At 56.5% G+C, this 11,608-nt stretch overlaps 1 protein-coding gene across 4 annotated transcripts in view; it reads right to left on the reverse strand.

The window, feature by feature from the left end:
• ANKMY1 (ankyrin repeat and MYND domain containing 1) overlaps nucleotides 1-11,343 on the reverse strand; it is a 39,458-nt gene extending 28,115 nt beyond the window's left edge. The window contains exons 1-7 of one of the 4 annotated variants that reach the window (XM_076052260.1): nucleotides 10,884-11,343; nucleotides 8,296-8,562; nucleotides 7,479-7,625; nucleotides 2,967-3,326; nucleotides 2,457-2,726; nucleotides 1,338-1,491; nucleotides 166-262 (exon numbers count right to left, since the gene is read on the reverse strand). In XM_076052260.1, coding sequence (XP_075908375.1) covers nucleotides 166-262; nucleotides 1,338-1,491; nucleotides 2,457-2,726; nucleotides 2,967-3,326; nucleotides 7,479-7,625; nucleotides 8,296-8,562; nucleotides 10,884-10,979 — 1,391 coding nt within the window. In that variant the 5' untranslated portion in view covers nucleotides 10,980-11,343. Of the gene's footprint in view, nucleotides 1-165; nucleotides 263-1,337; nucleotides 1,492-2,456; nucleotides 2,727-2,966; nucleotides 3,327-7,478; nucleotides 7,626-8,295; nucleotides 8,566-10,574 lie in introns of all 4 variants that reach the window. The other 3 variants (XM_076052261.1, XM_076052259.1, XM_076052262.1) reach the window with 3 other exon arrangements.
• Nucleotides 11,344-11,608: the final 265 nt, after the last annotated feature.

Below are 11,608 nucleotides of genomic sequence, written 5' to 3' on the forward strand. Positions count from 1 at the left end.
CGCAGGCGGGCGGGCGGGGGGGCAGGGGTGGTGGCGGGGGTGGTGGCGGGGGTGGGGGTGGGGGCGGGGGTGGTGGCGGGGGTGGGGGCGGGGGGTTCGGAGGGTGGTGGGGGCGGCAGGAGGGACGTTGGCATGCGTGAGTGCTCACGAGCGTGTGTGTGTTACCCGTGTGCCCGTGCGTGCGTCCTCAGCCACGCTCGGACCGGGAGGTGGCGGTCCCGCCAGCAGCTGCCCGCGTGGAGCCCGGCCGCCTCTCGAGCTGCTGCGGCGGCGACGGGGGGGGGGGGTGGGGGGTGGGGGGGGGGTCAGGCATGCGGCCGACGCGGGGAGCGCGGCGGGGCAATGATGTCGCGTGCGGAGGCGTTTGCGCTTTTTACGTTTGTCCAGTGATAGATTTTTGCGTGATTTGCGATCTTTCGTAGAGGTTGTCCACGCATCTGTCTCAGTGGCCAGCGGAGTGGGGTCTGCCGCATTGCATCGTGGTTATTTCTTGACAGCAACAACCGCGCTCTCGAGTCTACCGATTTTTGGGTTCCAAAAACGGAAGGATGTACACGCGTAATGTGCATAATATACACACATTACGTACATACATAATGTATATTGATTAACTGCGAATAACCCAACCAATAACAGACATCCATTGTAAGTTATCTGGATACATTCACCTCCACCTCTATTAAAGACCGAAAAAGGAGGAGGATTTATCAACAAACTCTGGCTGCAGCCTGATGATGCTGGTTGTAATTACTGGCGACACGTCACGGTACTCGAATGGTAAATGTTGTCGTGGGTTTACTCACCAGCACACAACCGGCGTGCTGAACTAGTCACGAATTGGCACATGGAGCTGCTGTGCAGTTCTTTCTCAGAAGCGACCCCTGGGCCATCACAAATGATTTCTCGACGAAGCGGCGGCTTATCATCATCATCATCATCACCACGTGGAAATGTATAGCAACAGCCAAATACTCTGAAGCGCGTGATGTCGATTCTAAATGTGGAGGGAAAAACCTGGAGGACCTGGAGGAAAATCCACTTGACCACGGGGAGCGAGACACCGCAAGCTGCAGATGTACAGCAGGCGTCAGGGTCGGGATCGAACCCACGACCTCCTGCGTACCACGCGAGGGAGTCAACATCTCCTAGCCACCGTGATGATGATGATGAGAGAGCGAGACACCGCAAGCTGCAGATGTACAGCAGGCGTCAGGGTCGGGATCGAACCCACGACCTCCTGCGTACCAGGCGAGGGAGTCAACATCTCCTAGCCACCACGGTGGCTAGGAGATGTGGAGTCGGATGTGGAGTCGGAAGCGGAAGGCGCCCGTTCGCACCTCTGAAGAACCGCGCGTCACACGCGGCGAGGTAGCTGGCGGTGAGCGGCAGGTGCTGCGCGTCGGTGGAGTAGCGCTCCATGCCGGGCGGCAACACCACGCCGTCGTGCAGCGCCACCTGCTGGAAGCGGTAGCCCAGCGGGTCGCTCTGCACCTGCGCGGGTGACGAAATACAAAACGGTCCCCCCCCCCCCCGTTGAAGCCTCGGCAGACCGCCGGGGCGAGCGCCGTTAGTGAGCGGCACCTGCGAAGGACCGCCTTTGTCTCCCCAGCTGCGATGTTTGCACACCGCACCAGGTACTCATTTGAGGCTGAGTCGACCTAGGGGAGGCCCAGGACCGGTTCAGACGATCGTCAAAGGTGTTGGTGACCGTGGCTAGGTCGCCGGGTTCGTAGTGCAGCGTGCTAACCGCTGCGCCACCGCTCCCCACCACCACCAGGAGAGGTGGTGGTGGCACACACGCGCAAGCCGGCGGTTTGGATTTGGAGTTGATGGATCACGCAGAGATCACTGTGTGCCGCACAACTCTCAGCCCACAGGGGGTCTGTGGCCGACACGTAAACAGTTCGTCACGCGCACCATCTGTTGCATTGTCATGAGCGTAACAACAGTTTATGGGAGCTGCCAAACATTCCAATTATAGGATCACAGAGCTTGGGCAGTTGCTGACAGCGTTTAAAAATGCGTTTTTTTTTGGTGTGAACGCCGCTGTGCCTTCACGTATCATTTCGCGTAACGCGCTTATACTTACACGGCTGCGGGGTGATGCAGCAATCACAACTAACTATTTTTAACTATATGTATTTTTATTTTATTTAAACCAGGCAAGGCCCACTGAGCTGTATGTAGCTCTTGTTCAGCAGCGCTGTGGCTATCACAAATGAGAGCTCAACAAAGTGGCCCGTCACGTGGGGAGCCTACAGCAGCCTCATCGTCGTGCAGCCCAATGCTCTAAACGCGTCTTGTTGTTGATTCTAAGTGTGGAGGGGAGAGAGAGAGACACCGCAAGCTGCAAATAAAACAGCAGGCGTCAGGGGTCGGGATCCAGCCCACGACCTCCTTCCTACCAGGCGAGGTAGTTAACATCTGGCCACCGTGGCGCTCCGCTTCGTCATTACCTGCTTCATCAGCGCTACGCCGAACCCGCCGCCGCTGCTCCGCACGGTGCCCGGCGAGGGCGCCGCTCCCCCGTCGGGCCGGGCCGCGGAGTCGTCGTCGTGGGAGTCGTCGTCGTCGTCGTCGGAGAGATCCGGCAAGCTACGAGGCTCTCTTCTGCAGAGAGCGACGATCACGGGGGCCATCCCTCCGGAAGCGTCGGCGCCGCCGCGCGGCGGAGACGGCGCCTCTCGCGCGCCCCACGGCCTGCCGGCGCCTGCATCGCCCCGGAGCTGGAATTCAGATTAAGTGCAGAATCGAGTCGACATGTGACGCTGCTTGCTCTCGTGCAGCCGTCGGTGGCCGTGCTGAGGCCACCGACGAGGTAGGCCTCCACAGCGGAAGGAGTTATTTGGGTTCGATCGCGTAAATATGTAAACGCGTCATTCAAACCCGCCACCGCCCGACGCGGCCAATCAGCAAGTTGGCATCGCGTAAACAAAACGTCGCGATTCGTCACTAGTTCAGCACACCGGTCGTGCGTCGGAGAGTTCGGCGTTCGGCGGCACGTCCCCGGCCGGCCCGGCTTCCCGTGTGGCCGCGTGCGACGCCGCTTCCCGCTGCGCCAGTTCGCTCCGCTGCTCGCGATCCGACTTCCCCGCCCTCGCGCCGGAAGGTTCCACGGTCGCCGCGGGCTCCCGTGACGTCGCTTCCCGCGGGTTGGCGCCCGCCGGCGATGTCACTTCCTCCGGGGGCCAGACCGCGGGAGCGACGTTCGGCAGGTGAACGCACAGCTTTACGAGCCTCTCCCCCAGCCAGATCCCCGCGTCCTGACGTCCGTCCCCGTAACTCCGAACGCCGGGTCCAAAACGCCGGTCGCTCGCGTACAAACCCTGCAAGAGGCACCGCGGCAAGCGGCGCAAAGTAAAATAATTCCCCCCCCCCCCCCCCGTATGGACAATACAGGCTGTTGGGGGCGAGTGCTTGTGAGCAAACCACCTATGGTTAGAAAAATTACCCGCAAGTGACTCAAATGGGATCGCGCACATAGCCACGGCGGCGGCGGCGGCATAGCCGGCGCATCGTCCATGCGAAACCTCGCGGCGCGTTCCGGCGTCGCGATCGCCGGGGCGCCGAACGAAAGCTCAGACAGTGCCGAGTCACAGCCGTCCCTAGGTTGAGGACTTCAGGGAATCCCTCGATCTAACGACACGTTCGGCCCACGACATTCCGCGTGTCACGCAGCTGACAAATCGTGGACGCTTTTCCATGACCGAAATCGAATTTTTTCGCGTGAACGAATGTTTTTTTTTTGTCCACCGCGCGCCGCGAGGTCGTCAAGCGGGAAGCCACGCGGGAGGCTGCGTCGTCATCAGCGACAGCATCGCGGTGGCCCTGCAGTGCGACGACGGCAACGCCTCCAACCACCGCCTCGGCAGTCATCCCAACACGCGGCAAGGTCTTATTGGCGAGTTCCCCCGAAAAGGTGAATTACTTCAGCTTCAAATCATTAGTCAGTCGTTTGAACGTTGACGATCTTTAGGGGCCGTCCATAAATGACGTCACGCACCTAGGGTGGGTGGTGGGGGGGGGGGTCAGACATTTGTGACGATGTGTGACGAGGAGGAGGGGGGGGGGGTTGAGAAATGTGACGTCACGTCAAAATGCGCAACTTTAACTAAAAATAGACAACACGTTCTACTTAATTAAATAGACTTTGTAATAAATGTTTTCTCCTACAACATAAGAGTGCAGCGCCGCATTAAATACGCACTACAATGACAATAGTTTAAAGCGATTTGAAGCATGTTTTATTTTCAAAATGGAAATATGGTTGTGGAGGGGGGGGGGGCAGAGCTGTGACGTCATATTTGAGGGGGGGGGGGTCTGACTTTTTGTCACGCCTTGTGACGAGGGGGGGGGGGTCAAAAATCGTCCAAAATCGCGTTACTTGTGAGCACGCAAACAAAGCACGTTCTGATAATATATGGAATTGTCTTTGAAACTGATTGGTCTACGAGAGAGACAGCCTTCTTGAGGGCCCTGTCTCACCACCAGTGTAAACCAGACAACACCCAAAGGCGAACAGCACAAACACAATGCCACAAGATAATGTTTCGTAGCTGCTCACACAGAACTATAAAGGTGCTGATAGTGCATTGTCTTTGCACTGTTCAGGATTCATTGCAAAAGGTTTATATTTCGTTTAACACGTAAGGCTTTCGCGACCAATATTATTCGTAATAAAGTTTTTTTTGGGTTAGATCGCGTTATTTATAAATGTGTCGAAACCCTCCACCACCTGACACGGCCAATCAGTAAGGGATTTGTCACGTAAACAAAACGCCAAATAGTTCACTACTTCAGCCCACCGGCGTGTTGAAGAGTGAATCCACAACATTTACAATCTGAGTAGTGCGGCGTTTCGCTGGATTCACTCAACACAGCGGTGGGCTGAAGTAGTTACATCGACACATTAATGCTGACGCCAACTAACCCAAAAACATTTATTACGAGGCTTATATTTGGTGTTTGAACATCTTAACACCTGTTTTATTTCCAGAAAGGGTAACACCTATCCCTATGTTTTCATACTATGCTACTGTCAAAAAAGGTCCCATTTTAATAACAACAAATTGTTGTTGAGTTTTGTTTGTTTAGTTTCCATACGGAGGGCGAGTCTGAGCGAGTCTATCACCCAGCACGAACCGGGGGCCAGGGGAGGGCGGGCGTGGCGCGTTCATCATCAGCATCGTCGTCATCATCACAGCGGCGCGCTTGGGCCAATGTTTGTCTCGGCACGCGTGCACGACCTTTCACTCCGGCAGCGGGGCAACGCTAAACCCCAGCGACGCGCGCCCCAAACATCCCGCGCCACAGAGACAAAGATGCACTCCCACCTCGTATAGCATTAACACGCTGCTGGGGCAAGTGCTGCTAGCGAGCAGCACTTGCCAGGTTCGCCAGGTTCGTAGCGGAGCGCGCTAACCACTGCACTACCGCTCCCCCCACGAACACACACACACTAACATATACATACGGTAAACACGAACATATGCACACAAAGACAAAGATCCCCCTTATAGCCTTAACAGGCTGTTGGGGCAAGTGCTGTTAACGAGCAGCACCTATGAAGGCCGGCACTGCGGCACACAAATGGGTGGGTGGCCAGCACCACGCCCGGCCGCCTTTGTCTCCCCAAAGTGATGATGTTGACTACACACAGGTACTCGTGTGAGGCCAAATCTACGACAAGTGCTGCATCTGCACCCAGCGCTCCTCGCAGTCCTACGGCCTCCACCGGGTATCTCCACGCGGAGCTCTCCGGCTACTGCCACCGAGCACGCGGCCTCGTCCAGCGGCCTCCTCCAGCTGCCCACTGCTCCTTGAAGGCCGGCACGGCGTGGGTCAGCCGCGCCGTGCCGGAACTCCGGCCTACGCCACACCCTGGCTCCGACCAGAGCGCGGAAGATGCCCAGGCCGCTGGCCGGACTGCCTCTCTCCCTCCCTACCTCTCTCCCTTCCGTCATCACCGGCTGCTGAGCGCGTGGCCCCCTAGAGGCCAGGGGCGACAACGTCTGAACGAAGGCCACGACACGTGGGTCATGTTCGGGTCGATACGAACGAGTTCACAGGTTTCGTGAACTAATGACTCAGGGGGTGGTGGTGGTGTTATGTACGCGCCGTACTGTACGTATGTACTATGTTGAACTTCGTTCGCACCGTACGTGGCCAACCGTGCTAATCGGAGGTTGCGAGGGGGGGGGGACAACACAAACTAAACACAGAAAGCAAACAAATTAAACTGGCAGCATACGCGGTGGAGAGGGAGGGAGGGGATAGAGAGAGGAGAGAGAGGGGGGGGTAGAGAGAGGAGAGGGGAGAGGGAGGGGGGGATAGAGAGAGGTGGGGGAGAGAGAGGGGGGGGAGAGTGGCTTACACCTGCAAGGTGCTCCTGTCCAGGAACGTGAAGAGAGAGGGGGTAGAGAGATAGGGGGTAGAGAGGTAGGGGGTAGAGAGAGAGGGGGTAGAGAGATAGGGGGTAGAGAGAGAGGGGGTAGAGAGATAGGGGGTAGAGAGAAGGGGTAGAGAGAAGGGGTAGAGAGATAGGGGGTAGAGAGATAGGGGGTAGAGAGAGAGGGGGGTAGAGAGAGAGGGGGTAGAGATAGGGGGTAGAGGGAGGGGGTAGAGAGATAGGGGGTAGAGAGATAGGTGGTAGAGAGATAGGGGGTAGAGAGATAGGTGGTAGAGACAGGGGGTAAAGAGAGGGGGTAGAGAGATAGGGGGTAGAGATAGGGGGTAGAGAGATAGGGGGTAGAGATAGGGGGGTAGAGAGATAGGGGGTAGAGAGATAGGTGGTAGAGAGATAGGTGGTAGAGAGATAGGTGGTAGAGAGATAGGTGGTAGAGAGATAGGGGGTAGAGAGAGGTGGTAGAGAGATAGGGGGTAGAGAGATAGGGGGTAGAGAGATAGGGGGTAGAGAGATAGGGGGTAGAGAGAGGGGGTAGAGGAGGGGGTAGAGAGAGGGGGTAGAGAGATAGGGGGGGTAGAGATAGGGGGTAGAGAGATAGGTGGTAGACAGATAGGGGGTTAGAGAGATAGGGGTAGAGACAGGGGGAGAGAGAGGGGGTCGAGAGATCGGGGTAGAGAGATAGGGGGTAGTAGAGACAGGGGGTAGAGAGATGGGGTAGAGAGATAGGTGGGTTTTTGTATGTTGAGAAGAAAGTAGCACCGGAGCACAGATTTTGTTTCAAAATGTAAAACATGGAAAATCTTTCATTTAAAAAGGGGGGGGGGGAGCACATAAAGCAAAGCGAGGAAATAAACTAAAAAAAACGACATGATGAACGAAGCAAAGTGCCGACTACACCGAGCATCTTCTTGTTTCCTCTGATCGTGAAAAAGAGAGAGGGGGGAGAAAGAGAGGAGAGCGAAGGGAGAGAGAAGAGAGAGAGAGGGAGAGAGAGAGAGAGGGAGAGAGAGAGAGAGAGAGAGGGAGGGGGAGAGAGAAGAGAGGGGAGAGAGAGGGGGAGAGTGGCTGTCACCTGGAAAGTGCTCCCGTCCGGGAACGTGAATGATCCGTAGCCCTCCCTCCTGCCGAGGTAGAAGCGCCCGAGGAACCGCGACCCATCAGGCCACACGTGCTCGCCCAGCCCATGGCAGTGGTCTCGGAAGAACTCGCCCACGTACAACTGCAACGACACAGGACCCCAAAAGCCTCTCGCTAGGAGATGTCGACTCCCTCGCCCGGTACGCGGGAGGTCGTGGGTTCGATCCCGAACCTATGAAGGTCGGCGCGGCACACGGGAGGGGTGGCCCAGCACCGCTCCTTTTGTCTCCCCAGTGGCGATGTTTACACACAGCGCACCGGGTACTCATTTGAGGCTGAGTCGACCTAGGAGGGGCCCTGGACCGGTTCAGATAATCGTCGCCGGTTTTGGCCGTGAGCGAGAATCGAACTCGGGCCGCCGGGGTTCGTAGTGCAGCGCGCTCACCGCTACACTACCTCGCCTGGCACGCAGGAGGTCGTGGGTTCGATCCCGAGACTGCTGCTGCTGCTGTATATTTTTTGAGTTTGCGTCTTTCTCTCTCCCCGTGGTCGCGTGGATTTTTCTCCAGCTCCTCCCGTTTCTCCCTCCACATTTAGAATCAACGTCACACGTTTAAGAGTATTTTGGCCGCCGCTATGAATTTCCCACGCGACAATCCACTTCCGCCGAACTTTCGTTTGCGGTGGGCGGGTCGCTTCTGAAAAAAAAAAGCCACCGTAGAGGCTCAGTGGGGGCCTTACTTACACCTGGTGAAACAAAGTAAAAAGTTGTTTAGCTTTAGTTTACAAACAACGCTCGCTCGCTCGCTCACCTGCCCATCTCGCCACGCGAGCCTGCCTTGTCCGTGCCTCAGCCCGCGCAGCGTTTGCCCGCTGTACCGGGCGCCTTCAACACCGCGGCCAAACGCGCGGTCACCGTCACCGTCACCGTCGCCGCCGAAGCCGTCGCCGCCGTCGGCCGGCGGCAGCCTCGGCCCAGGCGCCGTCACGGGCGGGCTGCCCGTGGGCCCCAACTCAGGGCCCGAGGAACTTTGGCTCGGGCGCTTCTCCATCGTGACGAGCGATCGAGCGGTCAGCATCTTCTGGGCGGTGGGCGGCACAAAGGTTCAGGAGGGCGACAGAAAGGGGTTAGACCGGGTTCACGCTCACCGCTGTCTCGCAGGGGAGATGGGCCACGGTGATGATGGTGGTGGCTGTAAAGGCGCAGCCCTGCAGCTGCTCGCTCACGCCCCTGCTGGCAGAAGGGCCTTCGATAGAGGGAGCTCTAGAGAGCCCATACAGAGGAGTATTTGGCCTACTCTTCCACGATGGCCGGATTGTCAGCGAACGTTGGCCGAACGTTGGAATGTCTATTGGGACACCGAATAACACTTTGTGGGGAGTGAACAGTGGACGATGGTGGTGACGATGACGACGATGAATATGGTGGTGGTGACGATGATCTGAGTCGACTCCAGATCGGAATCTGTGGACATCTGTGAATCAATTGGACATCTGTGAAACTGTACATGTGTGAAAAATAGCTTCATAGCTCATCGGATTTCTCCAGTCGATATAAAAATTCCGATTCTGGAATTGAAACGCCTGACCCCACCATCACAGCCATAATCCCGGAGAGGTCGATAAAGTGGGTACCACATTGTTGTAAAGTCACCGGTGGAACACCAGTGGCTGTGATCACAATGTGCTGAGTCCACCCCCATTGATATCGACGATGGAGGTGCACTGGGGTCGACTGGGTCAGTCACAATCACGCAGGTCGATAAATAGCCTACCACTTTGCGGGGAGAGTCAACATCGGCGTCGTATGGCGAGACTGACATCAACCTGAATTGTCCATTCCACATTCCTATGACAGCGCCCAGTAGACCAAGGTCATGAAAAATAACCGTTCACTCGGAGCGTTTTTATTATTTTGTGATCTTTTTTCCTTCGCACTGATTAATAGCAGCAGATCGAAGGTGCAATTGTGGAAGTTCTTATTCACTCAATCGCTTGTTCAGAAGCAAGGGTTTCCATTCCTCCCTTTCAAGGACAGGGGCGGAGTGTTTACGATGTGGTCGATGTTATGTTAATGTTTATACACACACAAATATATAGATATACCATCATGTATATACGGTATTGTCAGGTTAAACCGTGGCTATAGCAACGGGCCGAAACTCGTCTCAAGCCGTCGACGCACAAGTCCAGAGCGGCGGAAGCGAACGAGAAAAATAAAAAAATAAAAAGAGAGCGAGAGAGCGACATGGAGTAGGAAGAGAGGGGGGGCAGAGGGAGAGGGGTACAGAGAGAGAGGGTAGAGATAGAGGGGGTACAGAGAGGGGTACAGAGAGAGAGGTGGGTAGAGAGAGAGAGGGGGGCAGATAGAGAGGGGTACAGAGAGAGAGGGGTACAGAGAGGGGTGGAGATAGAGGGGGTAGAGAGAGAGAGAGGGGTACAGAGAGAGAGAGGAGGTAGAGAGAGAGAGAGGGGGTAGAGAGAGAGAGGGGTACAGAGAGAGAGGAACAGAGAGAGGGGTACAGAGAGAGAGGGGTACAGAGAGAGAGGGGTACAGAGAGAGAGAGGGGTACAGAGAGAGAGAGGGGTACAGAGAGAGAGGGGTACAGAGAGGGGTGGAGATAGAGGGGGTAGAGAGAGAGGGGTACAGAGAGAGAGGGGGTACAGAGAGGGGTACAGAGAGAGAGGGGTAGAGAGAGAGAGGGGGTACAGAGAGGGGTACAGAGAGAGAGGGGGGCAGAGAGAGAGGGGTATAGAGAGAGAGGGAAGGGGTAAGGAGAACAGAGCGAAACAAATTTTGTTAAATCTTTAATTTAAAAGTGGGGGGGGGGGGGTTACGTAAAACAAAGCATAAAAAAACGCAACGATGACCGAAGCCAAGTGGCGACTACAGCGAGCATCTTGTGGTTTCCTCTGATCGTGCAACAGAGAAGGAACGCGAGCAGGCGGGAGGATCCCCGTGGCAGGAGGCACGCGGACCGCAGACCGCGCGTGCCGTGACACCACCCGCAATGTTTGACGCGAGAGGGGAGCGTCGCTTGTGGCAGTCTACGAGGCCAGACAAACTACAACAACTCTGTTCCACTATTACCGGCTAAGTCGCACTGAGCTATACGTAGCCATCGCAATTGACGTCCCAGCGAAGCGGCTCGCAGTCGTGTGGAGATGAACAGCAGCAGCAGCAGCCCCAAATAACTCCGAACGCGTAGAGACGCTGAGAGACGCTGAGAGATCCACGCGATCGTGGGGAGAGACGCCGCGAACTTCACACACACAGCAGCAGCAGCAGGCGTCAGGGTCGCTGGTCGAACCCACGACCTCCTTGATAGCAGGCGAGGTGGAGACTAACAACGCAGCCGCAGCCACATGGATGGAACGCGCGCGAGATTCTCACTCCGACCTGCGAGTCGACTTTGTTCACCACCACCATCACCACCACCACCATCGCCGCTGAGTACCGATGAGAGATGGAGCGGACGATGCCATCACAACTCATGTGGCTGGGCAGCGAGCGGCCGGGCTGAGATGAATAACATCGCAGGGGTCGTGAGAGACGGCGGCGGCGGCGGCGGCTTGTAGGGAGAGGCCGTCTTCATCCAGCGGTGGAGCGAGCAAGGTCCTCACGAGAACGACGATGAGCGTGAGCGCGGCGTCGGAGCGCTGCGCTCCTAGTTACTGACAACTCCAGCGACAAAGTCGCATCCTATTGGGCGCGACCACTGCGTGCCGAGTGGAATGGGGGTGGCCTAACCCGGACGTGGGCCGTCAAACGCGACGAGATTGCGTCGATGCCACGCGACCCCCCCCCCCTCTCCTGCCGTGTGAATGGTACAACCCCGGCGCTTGGTAACGCGCGGCGCGCGCTCGCAGGAGCCGCGTGCGGGGACATCGATAGAGAATCGTCGATAGAGAATCATCGATAGAGGATCGTCAATAGATAAATATCGATAGAGAAACGTCGAGAGAGAAACATCGAGGGAGAATCGTCGAGAGAGAATCGTTGAGAGAGAATCATCGAAAAAGAATCATCAATAGAGAATCATCGAGAGAGAATCATCGAGAGAGAATCATCGAAAGAGAATCGTTGAGAGAATCATCGAGAGAGAATCGTCGAGAGAGAATCGT

The sequence above is a fragment of the Petromyzon marinus genome, chromosome 55, assembly GCF_048934315.1.
Source record: "Petromyzon marinus isolate PM22_M1 ecotype Great Lakes invasive population chromosome 55, UKy_Petmar_22M1.pri1.0, whole genome shotgun sequence".
NCBI classification, from domain to species: Eukaryota; Metazoa; Chordata; class Hyperoartia; order Petromyzontiformes; family Petromyzontidae; genus Petromyzon; species Petromyzon marinus.